The 26,535-nt window shown below is 34.8% G+C and overlaps 1 protein-coding gene across 3 annotated transcripts in view; it reads left to right on the forward strand.

The window, feature by feature from the left end:
- Positions 1 to 707: 707 nt before the first annotated feature.
- Positions 708 to 26,535, forward strand: part of LOC144968505 (uncharacterized) — a 26,209-nt gene continuing 381 nt past the window's right edge. Inside the window, exons 1-9 of one of the 3 annotated variants that reach the window (XM_078906944.1) lie at positions 708 to 886; positions 4,303 to 4,384; positions 6,005 to 6,203; positions 7,197 to 7,348; positions 9,009 to 9,077; positions 16,513 to 16,687; positions 20,616 to 20,824; positions 24,941 to 25,062; positions 25,575 to 26,535. The exon at positions 25,575 to 26,535 is cut by the window's right edge and continues 381 nt beyond it. In XM_078906944.1, coding sequence (XP_078763070.1) covers positions 4,312 to 4,384; positions 6,005 to 6,203; positions 7,197 to 7,348; positions 9,009 to 9,077; positions 16,513 to 16,687; positions 20,616 to 20,824; positions 24,941 to 25,062; positions 25,575 to 26,535 — 1,960 coding nt within the window. In that variant the 5' untranslated portion in view covers positions 708 to 886; positions 4,303 to 4,311. The other 2 variants (XM_078906943.1, XM_078906945.1) reach the window with 2 other exon arrangements.

The raw sequence follows: 26,535 nt of genomic DNA on the forward strand, positions 1-26,535 counted from the left end.
ACCAAAACTCATAACCCGCCTTCATTATTTGATGGCTGTTTGATGCGCAGCATCCTTCTGCTGTTAGAAATTCAATAACAGAGAGCTGTTTAGCGAGAAGTTCATCTGTGTCACAATTTTCTCAGACGCGTTGTTTTAGTAGGGTTGTGACGTCACTCAATTATGAGCACACATGAAGTCACATGAATTAGTTGTTACACATTGGTGTAGAAATATGGTTTGAGAGTGAGTGTGTGAAGTTTCATGATTGTACCTAAAATATGTTTTGAGTTATGGGCAAACGGTACTATACCAGCCCATCCTCGTGTGTATGTGTGTGTGTGTGTGTGTGTGTGTGTGTGTGTGTGTGTGTGTGTGTGCTATAGATGACCCGCCCTGTCAAAATGGTATTATGTCTGGATGGATTGGACCCTAAAACGTAAATCTAAAACTAAATTGATGAGAAATACAAACTTCGAGTTTGTGCAATTTAAGGAATTGTAACCATTATCAATCATAATTAATACAAATTTACCTCCAATTTCATACATATTCGTGGCTATGAATTCGATTCCAGCACTTAACTCATTCCGTCATAATACCATTTTGAGACGGCTGGTCACATATAATATAATTCGTATTCGTAAATAAAAATACGTTCTGGGAGACATAAAAGGTAAAAGAAAAATAAAGATATGATTAATAGGATGTGTTTTGCTGATGTACAGAGAGATATTACGTTGCAAGTGGGTGTTGTCAGTCGGTCATTGACAATTGGACACTTCCTATGCTGTATAAAACAATGACTTCACTCGCTAACAGAGCTTCAACATTGTGAAGAGGCAGGATCTGTTGTTATGATGTTGTCTTTGTTTGTGTCGACATCCGACATGTGTATCACAACACGGTAAGGATGAGTTGGATTTGATTGCTATGTACGAGGAGTTAATGAATTGTTAACGATTGTGAGTATCACGCATTATTATTCAAATTGTCAGACCACTTATGACCCAACCGCTTAATGCAGTTTTACTTAGGGATTAACAAGAAAAATAAAAACTGAATTTTGAGACTTAATTATGAAATCTGAGTGAGATTAATGTGTTTTCTTAAAACGATTGAATGCCATTTCTTGAAGCGTAAAAAGCTAAAATTGTGTCATTCTAAATGATCTTCACTTTATGTTCAATTTACAGCACAATAAAACCGACATAATACCGTTTTGAAACGAATGAACACGTTTGTTGTCCACCGATTAGAAACTGTATTTGGTTAGGTTGACTTCGAAGTTGATAATTGAATTTATGGCTTTAAATCGACGTGCACTTATTTGCAGGTCTGATGACCCAATTCCTTATTGGCTCATTGTTGTAATGGAAATCTCAAAAAAGGACGCGAAATATTGTCCATTGCAACAATGTTGGACTAGGCCCATAAGTGGGTTTGGATGTTAGACCTGCATATTTGTACACGTCGCTTAAAATATATGACTTTATTTAACCAGGAATAATTTCGGAATAAACCGGTTGAAGAAAATCGAATTTAAACAGTTTACTGCCATACTTTGAAAAGACAAGTATTTAAACATTTGGTCAGAAAACTCGTCCTTCATTTATCGATTGATTCAAAGGACCCTCATCTTGTCAAAGACTCTCAAATATGGACCCCGAGAGGTCCCAGGTTTAAGAATATTTAATTTTGCCAAGATTAGGGTCATTTAAATCGATCGATATTTGAAAGACGAGTTTTCGGGTAAAATCTTTAAATAAATAACTGGTTGAAGTCCAAATAATCAGATATTTTATAGAAATGTATAGATTATGAAATTAACGTGGTAGGATCTGTCACGGTGCTGTCTTTGTGTCGACATCCGACATGTGTACAATAGATAGTATGCGCTTGGTTAAGAAGCTGACAACATTGCCACCCGGAAGTATAACGGACCAACACACACAACTATGTGTAGCCATGAACTTTTATAGTCTGGTTAATAAAGTTTAGTGAGAATTACTCATAAACGTGGATGGCAAAAAAAAAAAAAAGAAAAAAAAAAAAAAGAAAAAAAAAGAAACAATAACAAAGACCCGAGTGATTTCAACTTCATTCTATATAAACAAATGCTCAATTATTTTTTCAAATATTGATCTGCTTTTATTGTGACTCTCATCCAAACCTCTGAAACCTGGGACCAAAAAATGTATGCATAATCAAAGCTAAAATCAACCCAAGGGTTTGAGTGAAAAGATCTTGAATTGTTGCTTATCACAATGTCACGGATAAGGCCCGGGTCACGACTTGTTTTGTGATTTTGGCTCTAAAAATCTTAATTGGTCCTAAATTATGACATCTTATGTGCACCTCGTACTAAATAGATGAATTGTGATATGATATTCAAGCGTTAAAAATCTGAAATGGTGCTCAATGAAACAAGTCAAAGTGATACTAAGCTACAAGAAGCCGTGGACTGTAACAAGTAGTGAACAAAAATGGATAAAACAGCTTTAAAAATAAGAACAAAATACCAAACACCGAACGTTTCGGGCTAAAAACCCTTCTTGGGAAAACAACAAAAACCCAATAAAGATATAAATACATTACTAAATTCCATATCGACGACAGAGAGATTATTTGGTAGGTCCTCTCTGTAGAAGAAAAATCTTGGCATGTAAACAAAAAGAAGCGTTCGACATGTAACAGAGGACCTACCATATTTCTCTATCGTCGATCTGCCCCACAGAACAATAAATGGAGTGTTTTTTTTTTAAACTTCAAACTTTCTCTGATGATAATTTTAATGTCGTCCAATAAATTCCCCGAGAGTGTTGTTTTCTATGTGAATGTGACTTGTTACCTTTTGACCCTGACCTCTTGACATGCAACCCACTGAATCAATTGATTACTGTATTCGGGTGAACCAGATTTCGACAATTGAATTTAAATTATTATTATTATTATTATTGTTATTATTATTATTATTATTATTATTATTATTATTATTATTATTATTATTATTATTATTATTATTATTATTATTATTATTATTATTATTAGTATTATTATTAATTATAATAACAATAATAGTATTAATAATAATAATATAATAATAATAATAATAATAATAATAATAAAATAATAATAATAATTAATATTATTAATTAATATAATATAATAATAATAATAATAATAATAATAATAATAATAATAATAATAATAATAATAATAATAATAATAATAAAATAATAATAATAATAATAATAATAATAATAATAATAATAATGATGATGATGATGATGATGATGATGATGATGATGATGATGATGATGGTGATGATGATGATAATGATGATAGTTTTGGAAACTACATTCATTCTTCTCAATGGGGTGCGCTGATCACTGATAGGAAACAGAAGTCGTCATGTCACACATTCCTTTCCTCCGGTTCAAAACTCATTGGGAGTGTGTAAGAAATCTTCCTGACAATGCATAAACAATGAATAGGTTACATATTGAATCATCAGGTAGCATGACTATTTAAGTAGCAGGATGTATAGGCGGATTCTTATGATTACGGAGCATAAATGAGCAAGAGTGGATGATCTTTATTAACAGTCAGCATTTATTTAGGCAAGAAAACATGATGCCCTCAATTTGAAACCACATAATCAATTATACACTGTATAATCCAGTTCTCCCAAGGCGTGGTTTCACAATTCCAATGAGATTGGAACCTGTATTTTGGTATCACACTATTGTTCCCACTTAAAATATTATATACATTTTATAAATTGAAATGTAAAGTCGATTTCCCCTAACTGATTCACCCCGTCATAATATAATATACCGGATATCTGGAGACAACGGGTCACATATAAATGATTGTAATCAGCAATCAGCAGAGGGTATATGTGGAAGAATATAGAAGAATTGCAAGGGTATCCTGGAAGGAAAAGAAAACAAATCATCAAGTACTCCAAACTTTAGGAATAACATCAACAACGATCATTTCAACTATTAGAAAGAGGATAACCCGATATTTCGGCCACATCAGAAGGCACGACTCACTATAGAAGACCATTGCAGAGGGAAAGATAGAAGGCAAGCGTGGTCGAGGACGAAGAAGGACAAGCTGGCTTGGAAATGTCGCAGCGTACGTAGGAAGCCCCATAAATCAATGTGCGAAACTCGCAGATGAGAGAGAGAGAGCTGGCGAACCATGATCTCCAAAGTCGTGTCCGACATGGAACATCGGTAAAGGTAAAGGTATATGTGGAAATGCGCTCTAAAAATGTTCATATAAATTATTCTTTTTTTTTCTTCATTACAGAGTTGAATAATGGAGTATCTACTAGAGAACATTCGTCTCACATTGGCAGCTTTGCTGTTTGCTTTACCAATAGGACATGCAGGTAAGGCTATCTTCCAGGAAAATAAGGTTGAAATTAGAGCATTAAAATGCTTTTAAGAATTATTCAATCACTTTTCTGGGTTGACTATGATTCATTGCGACAATCTTGTATGGTGTCGGAATGAACTTGAGGAGGAAAATAGAGTCTGAGGTCAAAATGAACATTATTTGGAAGTTTATATTTTTGGAAGATTTGAAGAAATAAAATTTACTCTTTTCAGCGAAAATATTTATTTTGCCCCTAATTTTCTAAGTCAAGATAAAAATAATGTCAATTTTAAGTATCAGGTTCATCCAGACACAATGAATACCGTTTTGATACAATTGGCTACATTTTAATGTTTATAAAATTATAAAATGATAAACAATAAAGTAAGACAAATGATTGGCATAATATGTCAACTTATTGAGCTCGGTATTTTCAGAGAAACAAAAGGTAACCTATAAAAACGTGAGCTTTGATGCACTGTCTATTATTATTATTATTATTATTATTATTATTATTATTATTATTATTATTATTATTATTATTATTATTATTATTATTATTGTTATCACCATCATCATCATCATCATCATCATCATCATATAACCTCTACATTTGCAGAAATAGCTGCACAAATAGACCCAAACCATCAGCGACCCTGAAACGTATATTTAGGAGCTTATTTTCCTTATCATAGCCTGCCTTAGTTGTTCTCCACACGATGACATTGACGGATATCGTGAGAGCACTCTTATATTTTTTAAAGAATATACCCTAGCGCTTAACATCCCATTGTAAATTACTTAAGGAGTTAAAAAATGGGAGGAAAAAAATGGAAGAAAAAAAATTGAGAAATTAAATAAATGATACGCTTGTTGGGATATTGGCTCAAAAGATATCTGATTGATTTACTTAAGATATTAAAATGGAGTTAATAAAGGCAACTTGGATTAATATTATATGGTAAATTTAAAAAACACAAAAACATCATATACATTGTTTCTTAAAATGGTAACGTTCAATTGTCACATTTCTGTAATCTTTCCGGTATATGTTTTTGGGAGAGATAATACAATTTTGAGACAATAACTAAACAGGTAATTGAAAACTGCTAGACAAAGCGGAAAGAAAATTATTAGACAAAATCATCTTTAAAAATATCAGCCAGTGCGATTGCCAAATCAAGACAATCTGATTTTTGGGGGATTATTTTTTTTTTCATGTTTTTTTAAAACTCTCTCTTTACGGGCCTTTTTCAGGAAAACTTGATTGTTATACACTCAAACTGAGGAGATATGAATATCTACATATACATAATTTTTGTGCAGCATGACAAGCTTTACAATACAAAGTTTTTTCCAGGAAATGTGTGATGTACTAACGTTTTCTGATTAATATAAATGATCATTGTATCTTAACAAATGTGACGATTTTCCTGTAGTTGGTAAGGAGAGGATTAATCTCCTTTGCCTGGTACTGTTTCACACAAATTTCTATCTTACACCAGAGATGCTCCCTAACTTGTCATTCTGATGAAAAATTTGTATTTTTTCTGCTAACATAATTTTAAAACTTTATACAGTAACAATTCCAATCTTTCCGGCTTACAATAATATACCCCCCCCCCCCCCACAGTTTATCATCAAACCATAAAGACAACAGACACGGAAGCTAAGACCATCAAATCAGAAGGCTATCCGGGAGCTTATCCAACTGATGTCAACATCACGTGGCATTGGCACACGGAAACTGGCCAATGGGCTGTCGTCTTTTTTGATTTCGTGCTGGACAAGGATATTATACGGGAAGAAGATTGGCTCGAAATTGAAGATGGGTATGTATGAATGACACGTTTAAAATAAAATGTGAAGCGCTCTAGTAAAATGGTCCCTATAGTTATGCAAGTAACGTTTTGAGGCGGTAGGCCACATATCTCAACACTTTTGAGATATGTGGCCTACCGCGTCAAAACGTTATAAGGTATGTCGGGTTGAATTGGGTGCTGGGAATTGAATTTAAATCTACAAAAATGAAACTTGGGTTTAATTTCTATTCAATATGGCGGAGAATAAATACAATTCCTTTCATTGCAACCCCCCCCCCCAAGAAAAGTTTGTATTTATTATCATTTTGATTCTAAATTCACTTTTAGAGGTCCAGTTGTTCCCGACAAAATATCGTTTGCTTAAAGGTGTTCTGGGACTTTCCTATGAAAATTATGATTTTCAACGAAATATGATATTTATATCTGCAGACTTCCACAAAAATTTAAAGCAAAATTTGTACTCTGAACATTTTGATTTGATTTGTTTTTCCAAGGGATTTAAAAACGCTGATATAGTAGGGAATGCATATTATAGACGAATCTGTTGTTTGATAGCAAAATATCTATTGGGGTAAAGAGTATTACGTAAGATAAAGGTGTTCTTCATATTAATTATCAAGATTCTCTATAGCTTAATGGGGGGTTGGATGGCAGGTAAGAGAGGGGAGAACACGAAACCAACAGAATCATTTGGAGTAGGTTAAATACATATTAGTAGTAATAGTGGTAGTTGTTGTGCAGTAGTAGTAGTAGTAGTAGTAGTAGTAGTAGTAGTAGTAGTAGTAGTAGTAGTAGTAGTAGTAGTAGTAGTAGTAGTAGTAGTAGTAGTAGTAGTAGTAATAGTAGTAGTAGTAGTAGCAGTAGTAGTAGTAGTAGTAGTAGTAGTAGTAGTAGTAGTAATAGTAGTAGTAGTAGTAGTAGTAGTAGTAGTAGTAGTAGTAGTAGTAGTAGTAGTAGTAAGTTGGTGTTTTTATTACTGTTGTATATTTTACATTCATTTAGAGACAGACGCCTTCGTTATACTAACACAACGCCTCCACTGAAAGATCTTATCACTGAAGGACCCCATCTATCTATGAGGTTTATCTCCGACGATAAAACCAATCCAAAGTCTAGAGGTTTTCGCATACTGGTACTGTTTGGGGAAACTGATAGTGAGTATTCAGTTTGTCAATAATAAAGTAACGATCAGTGTGGAATGATGTTCTAATACATAAATCAAATCTAAAAGGTTCATTAAAAATGATAGGAATAGTAACAGTCGTTGTCGTTGTCGTCGTTGTTGTCCTCGCCAAAGTACTGTAGTAGTAGTCGATAGTAGGTGTAGCAGCAGAGGCAGCAGTAATAGTAGTAGTAGTAGTAGTAATAGTAGTAGTTTTAGTAGTAGTAGTAGTAGTAGTAGTAGTGGTAGTAGTGGTAGTAGTAGTAGTAGTAGTAGTAGTAGTAGTAGTAGTAGTAGTAGTAGTAATACTAGTATGTAGGTAGTGTAGTAGTAGTAGTAGTAGTAGTAGTAGTAGTAGTAGTAGTGTAGTAGTAGTAGTAGTAGTAGTAGTAGTAGTAGTAGTAGTAGTAGTAGTAGTAGTAGTATTACTACATCAACTACTACTACTACTAGAGTAGTAGTAGTTGTAATAGTAGTAGTAGTAGTAGTAGTAGTAGTAGTAGTAGTAGTAGTAGTAGTAGTAGTAGTGGTAATCGTATAATAGCAGTTAGTAGTAGTAAGTAGTTTTTGTAGTAGTAATTAGTAGTAGTAGTAGTAGTAGTAGTAGTAGTAGTAGTAGTTAGTAGTATTAGTATTAGTAGTAGTAGTAGTATAGTATAGTAGTAGTAGTAGTAGTAGTAGTAGTAGTAGTAGTAGTAGTAGTAGTAGTAGTAGTAGTAGTAGTAGTAGTAGTAGTAGTAGTAGTAAAAGTAGTAGTAGTAGCAGTAGTAGTAGTAGTAGTAGTAGTAGTAGTAGTAGTAGTAGTAGTAGTAGTAGTAGTAGTAATACTAGTATGTAGCAGTAGTTGTAATAGTAGTAGTAGTAGTAGTAGTAGTAGTAGTAGTGTAGTAGTAGTAGTAGTAGTAGTAGTAGTAGTAGTAGTAGTAGTAGTAGTAGTATTACATCAACTACTACTACTACAGTAGTAGTAGTTGTAATAGTAGTAGTAGTAGTAGTAGTAGTAGTAGTAGTAGTAGTAGTAGTAGTAGTAGTAGTAGTAGTAGTAGTAGTAGTAGTAGTGGTAATCGTATAATAGCAGTTAGTAGTAGTAAGTAGTTTTTGTAGTAGTAATAGTAATAGTAGTAGTAGTAGTAGTAGTAGTAGTAGTAGTAGTAGTAGTAGTATTAGCGGTAGTAGTAGTAGTAGTAGTAGTAGTAGTAGTAGTAGTAGTAGTAGTAATAGTAGTAGTAGTAGTAGTAGTAGTAGTAGTAGTAGTAAAAGTAGTAGTAGTAGCAGTAGTAGTAGTAGTAGTAGTAGTAGTAGTAGTAGTAGTAGTAGTAGTAGTAATTGTAATAGTAGTAACAGTAGTGGATGTAATTGTAATAGTAGTAACAGTAGTGGATGTAATAGTAGTAGTAGTAATAGTAGAGCAGTAGTAGTAGAAGTAGTAGTAGTAGTAGTAGTAGTAGTAGTAGTAGTAGTAGTAGTAGTAGTAGTAGTAGTAGTAGTAGTAGTAGTAGTAGTAGTAGTAGTAGTAGTAGTAGTAGTAGTAGTAGTAGTAGTAGTAGTAACAGTCGTAGAAGTAGTAGTAGTAGTTGTTGTTGTCGTCGTAGTATCTAAATATAAGGTATATGACGTACACTGTGTTCCTTACTCCCTTTTTTCATCATTAGGTGAGCTGCATCTAAAAATTCATGAGGCTAGAAAATTGGAAGAACAGAAGAATAGGGGCAAAGATGATGGTAAGCAATTAAAAAAGTTTACTTTCGATATTTTACCGTTTTATATCTAGTAGTTATTCGTTTTTTCATCTTTGTGATGAAATGGAAATTCGTTTGAGACACCTTTTGATATTTCTTGTGTCGTAAAAGTGTTATAGATAGTAAAACCATTAATAAAAGTAAAAATAACAGTATTTACAACTGGTAGTATTGTGAAATAACAAATATACTTCAAAAGAAAAAAAAGAAAATGAAAAAAATGAATTCCCATCCCGAAAAATGAATAATCAAAAACAAAAGAGTCACGACAAAGCGGTTAAAGCCTTTTTCAACTAATATGTAAGTTACACCAAAAAGGGAATAGTCGTCTTAGAATACGTCTTCGATTACGTGGATCTCAATGTCGAAAAATGCTCCCAAAAGTATTCAAACCCGCCACTACTCAATCAAATCATAGACCTTTAACCACTCTACGAATAGCATCTCTGAGTCCACTACAAATCAGGATAGCGTGTTTTATTTTACAATCGCCTAAAATTGTCAAAATGACTACAAATGAATTGAAAAACTGTTGACATTTCAACAAAACAAAAACACGGCGAAGAAATCAAGAAGTCTGTACAGAAGAGCATAGATCAAAACTACCCTGAAAAAAAAATGGACAAGAATCTATACAGATGGTTCATGCAATAAAGAACACACGTGCGGGGGCCTGGGAGTGCACATCGAGTACACAAATGGTCAACTAAAGGAGATCAGCAAATCGACTGGTACTCGCACTTCAATCTACAAGTCAGAGGCAGATGCAATCTATGAAGCTGTTAAGCAAATCCTCTCAGAAAATGAAAAGCCAAGACACATAGTGATTTTAACAGATGCTAAGAAAATTCTGGAGGATATAATGATGTCCTTTGCGGATGATATAGACGCCTTGGTGGAAGACCTCATGAAGCTAAGCAAGTTTACCAACATTGTACTGCAGTGGATTCCAGGACACTGTGGGATACTTGGAAATCAGATCGCTGACCAACTGGCAAAGGCAGGCAGTCGCATGCAGCAATCCTCCCCAATGTACTCAACAGGAGAAATTAACAAAATGGCCAAATTTATCCAGTCTCAGAGATGGAGAGAGAAGCACCCAGAATACAACATGAATGACCCAATCAAGGTGCTCGACAGAAAGGAACAGGTCATCTTCAGACTGAGAACTGGACACAACCAGTTAAAGGAACATATGTGGAGGATGTCCAGAGCAGGTGCCTCTGGACAATGTGACTGCGGACTTGAAAATGAAAATGGACATCATGTCCTAATGGAATGTCCAAGGTACAACCAGTTGAGAAGGAACTTCTGGCCTGACCCAACCCCATACTCAAAGAAGCTGTACGGCAGTGAGGACGACCTCAGGACCACTGTGGGCTTCATTCACCAGACCGGACTGACCATGTGACGTGACGGGAACGAAGAAGAAGAAGAAAAAACTGTAAAAAAAAATCATTGAAATTTTTGTAATAAAGCTACAATTAACACAATACTCAACGTTCTTTACAACAACATAACATATAACATAAAATACGGTAAAGGAAGAAATAGGAGTACAATCCTTTGAATGCCCTTAATATTAACAATAATGCTAAAAATCTATTGACTGAAAGATCACCATATCCGACCTCACCCCATTGACAATGACTCGTATTTTTTTTTATTAAGAAAGTCTTTAATCCAGTTATAGATATTCCCTTTTAATCCATATGCTTTAAATCTAGTGAATAATCTATCATGTGGAACATAATCAAATACCTTGCGGAAATCAAGATAAACAACATCAATGCATTGATCAAGATCAATTAACTTGGTAAAAGCCTCCATCAACTGTAAAACTTTGTTAATGCATGATCTAATAAGGGAGACAAATATATCATTCTTTTTATTTACACTGTTTGGCCATTACGTCCCTTCTCTTTATTTATTTCTTAATAGGGACTGAGATTAGCGGAAGAGTAGCGTCCCTTGATTGGACGTCACCTTATAGAGAGAACGTCAAAATGGTTTTGCGCATGCGTCTCTATCGTCCTACCTTTATGTCAAGTGTTTCATGCCGCACAACCAACATGACGTTCTCTCTCTAATAACTTTTCCGCTCGTGACTTCCAATCAAGGGACGCTACTCTTCCGCTAATCTCATTCCCTATTACTATTATTTGAGGTTCAAGCAAGGAATTTATCCCATGGAAACCGTACGGTGCTCTTATTGGCTAACCAACCAGCGGCCTCGATGAGAAAAATATCCGCCATTGAGACGTTGGCTGGGAATCGCGTTACTATAGTAAACAAGCGCTGATCGGCCGTTCATGAAATCTAAGAAAAATAACTTCCTGATCGCTCGTTTAACTCAAAATTATTCAAAACGATGTCTCTAAAATGATATAAATCTGACTTCTTAAGGTTTTCTTCACGGTCAAAACCACACAACATTCTATTAATGATTACGTCCGAGGCAAAAAGGAATATTGACAGGTCGACCGAGAGTTGAACTCGTGAGACGACAAAAATCAATGCGAGGTGTAGCGAGAGTCAAGCTATTGTTTGTCTTGTCCTGTTCAAAATAGATAGAATGCGCTTGGCCAAGGAGTTCACAACATTGCCATCCGGAAGTATAACTGACCAACACACAAACTCTGTGTAACCATGAACTTTTATAGTCTGGTTAATACAGTTTAGTGAAAAACAATAACAAAGGCCTGAGTGACGTCATCTGCATACTATCTATAGAGAAAGGGATAAATAGTATACCCTCTAGTGTGAGTGGTTGCGTGTCATAGTCGTGTTTTTAAATTGTTTCTGTTGTTTATGTGTGTAGTGATGACTCTCTCACACTCAATTTCAATGCCAAAAGAGGAATTCCCGCACACAAGAAAGGGGAATTGGGGTGGTATTTGGCATACATATTGTATAGTATCTAGTTCTAAATAGATAACTGATTAGAATTATATTATGATATATAAACACAATGCCAAATACAATTCCGAAGTTTCCTTATTTCAAATGAAGTAAAGCTCCAAAACATAATGGTAGTGATTATAGTACTGGTGTTAGTGAGGTGATGTGGTGTTGATGGTGGTTGTAGTTGTAGTAGTAACAGTGATGATGATGTGGTGTTGGTGATGATTGTAGTTGTAGTAGTAGTAGTAGTGGTAGTGATGATGATGTGGTGGTGGTTGTAGTTGTAGTAGTAGTGGTAATGGTAATGATATGGTGGTGGTGGTGGTTGTAGTAGTAGTGGTTGTGATGATGATGTGGTGGTGGTGTTTGTAGTAGTAGTGGTAATGATGAGGTTATGTGGTCTAGTAGTATGACACTCGCTTTCGGATCGGAAGGTCCTGGGTTCGAGCCTCGCGCTCGGCGCATAGTTGAGTCCTTGGAAAAGGCTCTTTACTCACATTCTCTCACCGTACTCATGTGTAAAATGAGTACCTGGCCGTTAACAGAGTTGTCTCTGTCCGAAAAATTGTAATATCGCCTAACAGGCGTCATGTCCCGTCCTACATGTTAAATGTTGACCAGGGACCCCTTGTAAAGCGCTTTGAGCACATTTAGTAGATATTGCACTATATAAAGCTCAATTAAAAAAAATAAAATATTTCAATGATGATGATATGGTGGTGGTGGTTGCAGTAGTAGTAGTGGTAGTGATGATAATGGGTGGTGGTTGTAGTTGTAGTAGTAGTGATAGGGATGATGTGGTGGTGGTTGTAGTAGTAGTGGTAGTGATGATGATGTGGTTGTGGTGGTTGTAGTAGTAGTTGTAATGGTGATGATATGGTGGTAGTGGTGGTTGCAGGAGTAGTGGTAGTGATGACGATGTGGTTGTGGTGGTTGTAGTAGTAGTGGTAATGGTAATGATATGGTGGTAGTGGTGGTTGTAGTAGTAGTGGTAATGGTAATGATATGGTGGTGGTTGTAGTAGTAGTGGTCGTGATGACGATGTGGTTGTGGTGGTTGTAGTAGTAGTGGTAGTGATGATTATGTGCTGGTGGTGGTGCAGTAGTGGTAGTGATAATGATGTGGTGCTGGTGGTTGTGGTAGTAGTGGTAGTGATGCTATTGTGGTGGTGGTTGTAGTAGTTGAGGTAGTGATGATGTGGTGGTGGTTGTAGTAGTAGTGGTGGTGGTGGTTGTGGTAGTAGTGGTAATGATGATGATATGGTGGTGGTGGTTGCAGTAGTAGTGGTAGTGATGACGATGTGGTTGTGGTGATTGTAGTAGTAGTGGTAGTGATAATGATGTGGGGCTGGTGGTTGTAGTAGCAGTGTTAGTGATGATATTGTGGTGGTGGTTGTAGTAGTAGATGATGTGGTGGTTGGAAAACACATTACAGGTTATTATAATACATGATTACACACATTCTCCAACTTCATTTTTTGACAGCTTCAATGTGCCATAAATATACGCAACAGTTCTGAAACATTTTATCGTGGATTTTGATATTGTTTGTTGTTTTTCTTGTGTCGTTATGTTGACATAGAGACCGAATGAATGGTAATGACTACATTCTCAGCCAACAATAAAATGGCGCTGAATGCTTTCATTGGTGGACACTTTTTAGGCTTCGTACGTATTCTCATTCGTTTAATTCTATGGGTTCAAGTTTATTGCCTCTTTTGATTGCAATCGATGCGGGATTATATGTAGGTCTGATAACTCAAGTTGTTATGGGGTCATTATTGTAATGGAAATAGTCCGTAAGCTTTCATTCACCATTATAACAAAGTTAAATCAAGCCCATAATTGAAATTCGTAATCAGAGCTGCAAATTAAAATAGAATTCAAAATGGCTGTTGATGCTAATTTTTCGGTTGCAGACTCACCGTTTTGGATTTTTTTCAAGTATTCCACACAAAGAAACTATTAAACATTAAATATTTCCACATCTTTTGAAAACAATTAATCATTAATGATTTCTATTTCGAATGTTAAACAAATACTGTCTTTTGGTTCAGTCTTATCTCACGTTTTTGAATCAAACTACAAATTATGAGAAATTTTCCAGACTTCAACCTCCTTGCCACCAATAGATTGAACGAAATACGCTTCAACAGTCGTAACGTCATATCCATCGTAATGACGCATGGTAACTTAGTAACTGGCTCTAAACTATCGGAACAATGGCGGACGCCCTTATGAAATAATTCTCCGACGAGCATAAAAGCGTATCCAGAGGAAAAAAAGACATTATAAATCTGATCATGTTTTGACTTTTACACATTCTGATCACAAGACATATGAAAAGTTCTAGCCAGCATGAAGAATAAAAAATAGCGACTTTCTTTGTTTATAACTACGATGGCCGCCGTTGCTGGGCGACGTGACATCAGACTATTGAATCCAATTGGCATCACTCAACTCTTTGTTATTGTATTTTTTGACAGTCATGTTAATGATTAGTACTCACAAAATTCTATCAGACTATAAAAGTTCACACTTACACATTATAGTTTTGTATGTTGGCACGTTATATCCGACTGGCGGATGTTATGGTTGTTTTAACTAAACGCATAGCATCAATACAAATAAAAAAATAGTTTTAAACATAAAAAACAGGTTCGGAAACTTTCTGTCTGAAAATATCCTCTAGCGGGATTTTCTGAAACATTGGCTGCTCTTTTAATTAGACAGTAATTGACAGAATTAAGTAGTCACTCAGCCAAGTAGAAGGGTTGTAGTGGGATGAACTCCAGACATGTTAACAAGACATCTGACCAGTTGATGAAAAGGAAGAGGAAAAAATTGATAATCCTTAATAGTTTGTTTGAGTTTTTTCGTATCGTTTGACATTTAAAACAAATGAGAATTATTTTTTTATTCATTCTTTTTGATTCATAATATTTTATTTTAGTTGTTGTCGGTGGTGGTGAATGATGGTGATAATGGTGGTGATTATAATGATGATGATGATGATGTGATGATGATGATGATGATGATGATGATGATGATGAATGATGGTGATGATGATGATGATGATGATGATGATGTGATGATGATGATGATGAATGATGATGATGATGATGATGATGATGATGATGATGATGATGATGATGATGATGATGATGATGATGATGATGATGATGATGATGATGTGATGATGATGATGATGATGATGATGATGATGATGATGATGATGATGATGATGATGCTGATGATGATGATGATGATGATGATGATGATGATGATGATGATGATGATGATTAAGTTGATGTCAACGACGATGCTGGTGATGTGATGATGGTGATAATGATGATGATGATGATGATGATGATGATGATGATGATGATGATGATGATGATGATGATGATGCTGATGATGATGATGATGATGATGATCATGATCATGACGATGGTGATGATGATGATGATGATGATGATGATGACGACGACGACGATGATGATGATGACGACGATGATGATGGTGGTGGTGATGATGATGATGATGCTGATGATGATGTAGAATAGCATGTAGATTGCAACGAATATAACGCCTGGAAGCCGCTAGTTCGGTTCTTTTTATTTTGGACTGTGACACCGTTGTTCCTCAATTCACAGTTTAAAACTGTGACATTATGTTAGGAGAGAGTATTTTCCAAGGACTCAACTTTGTGCTGATCACAACGGAACTCAACCATGGATCTGAAGTTCAGAAACCGAGTGTCATACTACAGGAGCATAAGGCCACACATGCTGAGAATTGTGTGGTTCAGTCACAGATTTAAAAAAACTTCGATGATGTTTTAATTCCGCTCAATTTGGAATTCCTTAGTTACATATCGAACGCTTTTTTAGGTTTACTTTCCAAGATTTTTTCTAAATAAAGAGAGGACCTACAAATTTTCTCTGTCGTCAATCTGGAATTTAATCATATATTTATGTCTATTGTTTTTTGTTGTCGGCTGAAGAAGGGTTTTGAGCCTGAAACCTTCCGTGTTTGGTTTGCTCTTTTTTTTAAAGCTGTTATATTCATTTTAGTTTATTACTTTTTACATTCCACAGCTTCTAGCAGCCTAGACTAGTATCAATTTAATATGGTCGTCTAGAACTCTTACATTTGAAACAATGGGAACAAGTTCGAAATTCCGAACACAGTTGTTCACGGATACATTTATTATACCTCTCAGCCATGTTATTTCATATCTAAATTTATCCTATGAACTGACGGCGAAAAATCAAACCTTGAATACAACAATTTGATCTTAAGAATGATGGTGGTCAAGTTACCCTTCGATTTTATTTGTAGCAAAACCAGATGCGTGAGGGGAATGGATACTTTTTGAAACTTTTGTTGTTTTTTTCGCAGAAAGTAAAAAAAAAAAGATGCTTTATAATTATATTCCTATTATACTAGGGTAAAATTCGATTTTCCTGCAAAAATAAATGGGTATAATATTGATGATATTTCTCTCACAGACACGCCCGGCCCGTTGTTGATTATTTTGGCTACAACACTTCTGGTCCTTCTGCTTATCATTGTCATCGGCGTTGTGGGGTTTATCATGTATCGACGTCGCCACCATCAAAACAGTTTTACGTTTGACACGCTTCCAAGAATACGAAGGGACTCGGGGGTCTCCCACACTCGTAGGTATGTTATGAAAGGGATGATTACTTACGTGTGGGTGTTGTTGTCAATGTAAATTTATAGAGATTAGCATTTATAGCCGTGGCGTCGGTGGTACGGTAGTGTGGTGGTGGGTATGGTATTATTATTAATTTTATCATCATGATGATGATCATCATCAGCTTGATCATCATCATCATCATCATCATCATCATCATCATCATCATCATCATCATCATCATCATCATCGTCATGGTCATCATTATTATTATTATTATTATTATTATTATTATTATTATTATTATTATTATTATTATTATTATTATTATTATTATTATCATTATTATTATCATCATTATTATTATTATTATTATTATTATTATTATTATTATTATTAATATTATTATTATTATTAATAATATTACTGTTAATACGCGTTTATAATAATAATAATAATAATAATAATAATAATAATGATAATAATAATAATAATAATAATAATAATAATAATAATAATAATAATAATAATAGTAGTAGTAGTCGTAGTAGTAGTAGTAGTAGTAGTAGTAGTAGTAGTAGTAGTAGTAGTAGTAGTAGTAGTAGTAGTAGTAGTAGTAGTAGTAGTAGTAGTCGTAGTAGTAGTAGTAGTAGTAGTAGTAGTAGTAGTAGTAGTAGTAGTAGTAGAAGAAGAAGAAGAAGAAGAAGAAGAAGAAGAAGAAGAAGAAGAAGAAGAAGAAGAAGAAGAAGAAGAAGAAGAAGAAGAAGAAGAAGAAGAAGAAGAAGAAGTGAGAATGTTATTTCCTTTAATACTCATCAACAACGATATAGCTCATAAGTACAGAGACCAATACATTATGATTGTCACGGGAACCGTGAAATTGCAAAAGTAATGTCCACATTCTAAAGATTTGTGAAGAGCTATACAAGTTGGTAGGATATTGGCGTAAAGGAAATGGGGGGGATAATTTTCCACCTAGACTAATGAAAATTGATTATTGGATGGAGTGATTTTGTGTCACTTAAAGGTACGAAGACACCCTAGAGTGTGCGTGTCACTCTTTTTTTCTTTCTTTCGAACGACTTAAATCCCAATTTCTTCTATAACAAAGAACCATAGTAAAATGATTTACCCAGTTAACTGCCGTACTCTGGAAAAACACGTATTTAAAATTTGACCATAAATCTCCTCCTTCAAATATCATATTAAAGTGAAGAGACCACTCCTACAGAGAGTAAGACAAACGATTATGACAATTGCAGTTCAAAGCCGTTGGGAAGATTGCAACTTGATAATATTTGCCCGAAATATGTTAGGAGATGTCTGAACCTTGGTTCAGGGAATGTTCGAACGTTATTTGTGCTGAATCTGGGTATTCTCGGAGTATTAGAAACAGGATGGATAGGAGAGGGAACAGTTAAACGTGACACCCAGACATTTATTTATTCAGGAGGAAATTACCATCGATATGGAGTAGGGATTTTGTGCAAAGGAAATATTTCACAATAATTGGATTATGGACAGTTAGCCCCAGAAAAAAAAAATAATAAAATAGATCTTTATTGTCCATAAATATGGCAATTTGTCATTTAGTTGCACTTGTTATAACGTTATATGATAACTATAACATTGAACAGCTATTTCACTCCTACTTATTTTCTCTCTCTCTCTCTCTCACTCTCTCTCTCTTTCTCTCTCTCTCTCTCTCTCTCTCTCTCTCTCTCTCTCTCTCTCTCTCTCTTCCTCCCTTTCTTTCACGCGTGCAATATACACAACATAAATATATTCATTTCGTTTTCTTTTTGTTACAAGTGTGGCAATTCGACACCAAATATTATCATCATTATCAATTGGTAAATTAATCTAACATTAAATAAATTCATCAGTCAATCAGTCAACGCATCAATCCTTGGTTTTGCTGTACCATATGAAATATTCAATATTTTTTATTGCTGATGGAACGAACGTTGATTTATACTTGTTAGTTCTACATTTAATCTGACAAAACCTTCTCTCAGATAGTAAAAGACTAAATTCATGGTATAAAATATGTTTTTTATTGTTGGTAATTAAGAATGCCTTCCTTTCTATTGCTTATCCATGAACTCTTTCAACTTCATCAAGAGGATGGTTTATCATTTTTGATGTCTCTTTGAGAGATTTTGAAATTTTTGATTTATCTTTAAGTCGGAATCCGCCAAACCATATGGTGCAGCCAAACGCAATTACACTTTTAATCAATGAGTCATAAACTCTTATCATAGTTTTCTTCCCTACTTGAAATGTTCTCAATTTCCTTAGGATGTATAATCTTTGGGCAACTTTCTTAGATATTATATTAATATGTTGAGAGAAATTGAGGGAACTATCAATTGTTATACCTAAATATTTAAAAAATTCAACTATCTAAACATCATCTTCACCGATCGTCACACAGTTTAAATCGTTTTTATTTTTTACACCAAACACCTGTTCTTTCGTTTTTTCAACATTTAATTCAAGCTGATTTTGTTTACACCAATCGGTGAATATATTAATTTTTAAAGAAATAATTCTTTTCGGTAACTTTATCTTGTAATAAGCCAAGAATAGCAGTATCATGCTGATTAAATTACGGGCCAGACCATTTGACCTATCAATTATCCAGACATATGCTACAACTTCAGATTATACTGAATAAGAATTACAAGAATACTACGAGAATTTGCAAATGATGATAAGGAACGCCAAATCAACAGATGTCATGGCAATCGTGGGAGACTTTAATCCCAAAGTGGGGAGAGGACAAGAAGGCAGCTTCGTTGGTCGATATGGATTAGGAGAAAGAAATGACAAAAGAGAAAGACTCATCCAGTTCTGCATAGAAAATGACCCTATGGTTGCAAACTCATGTGTCCAAAAACCCGAAAGAGCTCAGGGGACTGGACAAGGAATCAAATAGATTATATTCTTATTAGAAGACGATTCCAAAATAGTTTTAAAAATATACAAACTGCCAAACATACCCGGGAGCAGATATCCATTCTGACCACAATCCAGTCACCACAAAACTTAAAATCATATTTGAAAAAACTGAAACTACCCAAGAGAGAAAGAGACATAGATATTGGCCGCTTAAAGAGCTCATCAGAAATGCAGGACAGATATAGAGTTACAGTTACTAACAAATATGAATCTTCCTAGACAGATCCAAGACAAACTCACAATATCAGTTAGTATATTATAACAAAAAACAACAACAACAACAAAAACAAACAAACAAACAAACATAAAATCCCCCCCAAAAAAACCCGAAGGCAACAGAATGTAGATATTTTCGCAATAAAAGACAGAAATTGTGTTTCTATTCGAAAATGTAATAATATTTGATTCGAATTTTTCCGACTTCCGACGGTTTTAGCCAGATCACCACACATTTTATTGTGGCACAGATCATATTTTTAAAATTCTGAACTAAGGAGGAAAAGAAGAAGGAGGAATGGTGGAGAAGAAGAGGACATAATTAAGACTCATTCTTGGACGGAGTGACTTATTATGAATAACCAATAGATTTTTGTAGAAGAAGGTAGTCTTTTTAAATATGACTTGAAACCTTATTAATTCTGTTACAAAGAACTCTAATGAGGTAAGTGAAAGATGTTGGCACGCATCAATTTCTAAGAAAATAAAATGTCGAGTCAAAACAACAATAGATAGAAATTTAGCGTATTAAATCTTAACTTATGTAATTACTTATTTTTGCATAACTGCTGGTTATTCAAGTCAGAATGGGGTTCGTTACGTTTATGGCTCTATAAATGCATGCACACAAAGACGCACACACACACACACACACACACACACACTCGCGCGCGCGCACACTCACATAATGTCAAATCACAATATAGTTCTATAAAACAACCTCAAATTCTTCGAGGGTTTTTTATTATTATCAAATTTCATTTCGTACATCAGTATCCGACAGGAAACCCAAGACAATGTCCAAAATAATAACCATCAGCAGCAACTGCAACAAGAGCAACAACAATATCAGCAGCAGCAGCAACAAGTACAGCAACAGCATCCACAAGTGCAGCAACTACAAGACCAAACACGACGTCCTTCACGTACATCCCGAACATCCAGAGGAAGTCAACAGCGGCAAGGTTCCATTCAAACATCAGGTAATGTCAGCAGTACCACACCTGCCTTCTTGAAATACAATTCAAAAGTCGTAACGTCACTTCCTTCCTAATGACGCATGGTAACTTAGTAACACTGGCTCTAAACTATCGGAACAATGGCGGACGCCCGTATGAAATATTTCTCCGGTGAGCATAAAAGCGTTTCCAGAGGAAAAAAACCCCATAAATTAGATCATGTTTTGACTTTTACACATTCTGATCACAAGACATATGAAAAGGAATGAAAAGTTGTAGCCAACATGAAGAATAAAAAGTAATGATTTTCTTTGTTTAGAACCAAGATGGCCGCCTTGCCGGGTGGAGTGACATCAGACTACTGAATCCTATTGGAAACATTCGTAATTTTCTGGGGTAATGATATAGTGGATATTTTAAATTACCTTTAAAAATTACCAATGTGTCCTCAGTACGTTAAAATAATGCTTTAAAATCTGTTATATTATACCAGCTCTGGCACCAGAACATTATTTTCAAGATATTTTATTGGATTAAAGATCTTTACATTGTTCACCGCTTAGAACGAACATTTCGTCGTAGTATGCAGGTCTGCAGTACATATTCTAGTGTATTAAAAAGAAGGGGTGGGGGGTGTACACTTTGGCCAAACTTCAATAGAAGGGGTTGGGGGTCGGAATAGAAAGGGGGGAGAGGGGGGGGGGGGGGTTTCGCAATGTGACAAAGGAAGGGGGGAGGGCAATTTGACCAATCCATAGAATGGAGGAAGGCGGGTTTTTTTTTTTTAATTTAGGCGAGGCAAGATCTATTATCTACAGATAGTATGCGCTTGGCTAAGCAGCTCACAACATTGCCATATAGACAGTATGCGCTTGGCTAAGAAGCTCACAACATTGCCATCCGGAAGTATAACGGACCAACACACAGAACTCTGTGTAACCATTAACTTTTATAGTCTGGTTAATACAGTTTAGTGAGAATTACTCATAAACGTGGATGGCAAAAAAAAACAATAAAAAAGATCCGAGTGACGTCAACTTCATACTATCTATAGTCTTATTGATACAATTTAGTGAGAATTACTCATAAAAAGGCTAAAAACAATAACAAAGATGTGAGTGACGTCAACGTCATTATATCTATAAGTCTTGGGTTGTTACTATCATTTGTCTTGTATTGATAAAGTTGCTTCATGGTTAAATTTCCTATTGATATGTGCGTTTAACCAAAAAAAATCTCACAACATTCGCTAGCTGGAAATAACGTTCCAACACACAAATCTGTGTTTAGCCTTAAGTCTGAATGATAGAATTTAATGAAGTTCTCATAAAATGGCTGGATAAAAGCAATAACAAAGAACTGAGTGATGTCAATTTCGTTCCATCTATAAAGCTTGCGTGGAAAATACAAATCTAAATATAAAAATTAAAATACTAACGAAAGAGTGAAAAATGGAGGGGCTTCGTATGGGAACAAAACAGACAATGGACGTTTCGGGTACAAACGGTTTGTACCCGAAACGTCCATTGTCTGTTTTGTTACCATACGAAGCTGTCCATTTTCACTCTTTTGTTAGTATTTTACGATCACCGGCTTCAGGCAGCCCCTACCTACCGTTTTCTATAAAAATTAAAGTGATGCAAAATAGCTCAACTACTTCTTCTATTTATTGCTATCGAAGCGATCACGCTAATCAAAGTTTAATCACGTTGAAATCAACGTAAAAGATTCTGTTCAGTGGCTTATCATGTGTGAATATTTTGATCTTAAGACTAGTCAATATATTATTGACTGTTACTCGAGTGACAGCATAGTCAAATAAGCTTAATCACAAATAAATAAAAATAAATCGTTGATGAGAAGAGAAGAAGAGAAAAGAAAAGCAACGATAATTTCTGGGTTACTGACCTTTATTGATATTTGCGTTCACGCATTCGTCGGTCATCAAAATTGATCAATGCACAAAAAGAAAATTCAAACACCATCTTGAAATATAATTCTTTTATCAATAAGCTAATCCATTAGGAAGTGAAATCTAGCCTAAGCTTGCCATAAATAGAAATGGAACACAACTCCAGTCCGTGCTCAGAATCCCGATTGTTGGAGTTCCGTATCAAAGTCCTCTCTCCCCCCCCCCCCCCCCGAATAAATTAGATAAATAAAACCAAAATGGAAAAATGAAAGAAAAGCTTCGATACTTTATTGAATAACTAGTTCTTTATGAAATAGAACCCACTACCTCAATTCAGTGATATTTCTGGATTATGATATTATTATTGTTGTAAATGGATCTTTATTCACATTCTCACACCTAACTCAGGTGTAAAATGAGTACCTGGATGTGAAAATTGATATAATATTGCCTAACGGGGTCACGTCTTATCCTACATGTAAAGTACTGTTGTTGGCTAGAGACCTCTTGTAAAGCGCTCTGAGCACGGTTAGGGGATGATGCATATATAAAAACTCAATTTAAAAAATATAATATTATTCTTAATTTAAATACCCATATTAATACACTTAAATACGAAATCTACCAGACAATTGGTATTACGTATATTTAGAAGTTTTGAATACATGAATAGTAAACTGTTCCTTTAAGTTAGACTCTATAAACCTGTAGTTAGGCTAACTTTGGAATTCGGAAATTGCATTTGGTGTCGTCAAGTAAGCGCTTTGGAAAACGTTTTAAGACGAACAACTAAATATTTACCAGATTTTTACGATTTGTCCTTTTATGAGGATAGATTGAAAAAGACATCACTTAAGAACAGAATATAAAGAAGCAATCGTACACCCTTTTATAAAATTGTACATGGTTTCCATAACATTTATTATCAACAACTTTTTAATTTTTCTTTGGTTACATTCACACGAGGTGATAACTTTAAGATATCACCAGATGTTCTACCAATATTATACAGAATTAATTAATCCAAAATAAAAGTCAGAACACGGAATTATGCACTCGATATTAAGACCAACAAAAATGTGATATATAACTCCTTGCCTTGAAGTACGTATACATGATTGATATAATTTGTTTTTCTTTTTTTTAATGATGCTTATGATCAACAAGTCTATGATGCTTATTTTCTTCTTCATGTATAATTTGATGTTGAGTGATTATAATATTATATTATTAACTATTATTTCATATTTAAATCATTTATATATGAAATGGTATTTAAAGGTCATTTGACCTAGTAACCACAAATGATTATGATATGATGCGAACAAATATCAAAAAGTTAATCTAAAGTTAAATTGTTATAAATGCTAAATTTTAGTTATCTTTATTTCTTTAGGGAACTCTATTCTATATAAAACTATTAGACTTATCTAATAGCTTGGCTATGGGGTTAATAAAGGATTTTTTTAAAAATCTCCAGCCACACTTTTCAACATTTAAATTAAAATGGCATAATGGCGTAATTAGGTTATGGCTCCCAAATGTGGGTCAGATGCTCAGCAGTGCTGTGTCTCATCTTGTAACAAACGTCAAGGATGTTAATCGTGGTCAATGGCCGGATGGGCGACAGTGATTGTGGAAAAATACGGTCCCCACATTGTGTTCTTGGATAAGAAGCACTTAACACACATAACCTCACTCGACTCAGGTGTGAATGAGAAAAAGGAAAATTGCATTTCAATATCCTTTTTTTTCGTACAGCCCTGCCAAATATTTCACTATCATTTAAGTGGTGTATTAATGTTTTTTTGTGTTATTGGCTGAAGAATGGTTTTGACACTGAAACGTTCCATGTTTAATATTTTGTTCTTTTTTTTAAGCTGTTATTTTCATTTTTGTTCGCATTTACAAAAATATTCGTTCAATTCTTTCAATATTATTTGTATCCATTATGTTATTTCAAAACAGTTTAGTTTTTGATTTCGTTCTAACCTGATATATGCTCATAAAGTACATCTACTGAATTGATGCTATGCGTTTATTAATAAAAACTCATAAAGCTGGATACTACACACCACCGCACAAAACAATTTGTAACCGTAAACATTTAATTTATAGTCTAATTGATACAATTTAGTGAGAACTATCTTCTCATAAAAACGACTTGCTAAAAACAATAACAAAGAGCTAAGTGACGTCGATTTTGTTCTATCTTTACATTAATTTAGGAGAGCCTGCTTCTCCTGAAGAATACACTGGCAGAGGTCAAAGGCCATCGGTTCAACGATCCAATTCCAACACCTCACAGATGAACTGGATCGTCAGGGCTGAGCTGAGCACCGCGTTGCAGGTTAATATGGTAGCTAAATGAAGAAACAAACAATTCTCTTTGTACCTTATAGTTTTATGCAGTGGTAGCGGTGATGATGGTGATAATAATAATAATAATAATAATAATAATAATAATAATAATAATAATAATAATAATAATAATAATAATAATAATAATAATAAATAATGATGATGATGATGATAATAATAATAATAATAATAATAATAATAATAATAATAATAATAATAATAATATAATGACGACGATCTGATGATGATGATGATGATGATGATGATGATGATGATGATTTGGAGAAGAATGAAATTGACGATAATAAGTTGAATAATAATATTTCCAGCAAACAATTCGGATTATACAGCGTACAATATACATATATAGTCATTGTCTGAAGAGTTTTCCAATTCTAAATAATGTTTGAAATTATATTTCAAAGATATAGTCACGCGCACTCATCAATTACATTTTATCAAATCTCTAAAAAACTTCATCGATATTTCTTTTATTCTTAGACGGCAGATCGCAGATCAAAGCCCAACCTTTATACAAACGCCCCTGAAGTAAACACATCTAAGACAAGGAAAAGCAGCAGCACCAGTAGCATCAACAGCAACGGAGTGACCGTCCCTTACGTTGATGTTCTGACTCCTATACCAGACCAGCCCTCTGATATCTCACAACAACATACCAGCGACAATTACGATAATTTCGAGGCGGTCTTCAATAACACTTTTGAAGCTGGTCCAGACTATTCCCTTGACCAGACGTGTGGTAGTTGTGATAATCTGTACACAAATACGTACGCTCCGCCGGCCTATGAATCGGACTTGGGCGATAGTGAAAGCACGGATAAAAAAGAACAATTTTATTCATTAGGGAGGTCAGTACCGCCTCGTCGTGCTGGCGATTCTATGAAAACTCCGATAAAAAATGACCAGAAAGCGGAGGACAGCGGCGATATATTGTATGTCAATCTAAACCTCAGTAGTTCTCAAAAAGATATTCGTTCTCAAGATGGCGGCGGAGTTAATCAAGGGGAAAATGAAATTTACGGCAACATTGCCATCGGTCTCTCTGGGAGGCCGACAACAGCGCTCGTGTCAGTCAGCAGTGACAACCCGTCATTTTGCGGGAGTGATTCTTCATTAAACAAAATTGTTTTGAATGTCAACCAAGACCCCCGAAAGGAAAATAGTGGTAGAGCTGGTGGTAGTGGTGGCGTCGCTGCTGCTGGTGGTGATGATGTTGGTGCTAGTACTGCACCTACTGTTACTGTTGCTGCTATGAAACGCAAGGATAGTCGTCAAGAAGATAGTATTTACGATATTCCTCCGCCAAACAGATTGGCAAACGACACCTACTTTAATCTAAGTGATATGAAAATGGCGCCAACAGAGTGTTCTGGTGATAAACAAACAGTTAAGAAAGCTACACTCATGAGAATGAATACCAGCTTTGACGCCGTCATTCCTG

Source organism: Berghia stephanieae, chromosome 3 (assembly GCF_034508935.2).
Source record: "Berghia stephanieae isolate SIO BIC M18660-M18661 chromosome 3, UCSD_Bste_1.3, whole genome shotgun sequence".
Classification (NCBI taxonomy): Eukaryota; Metazoa; Mollusca; class Gastropoda; order Nudibranchia; family Aeolidiidae; genus Berghia; species Berghia stephanieae.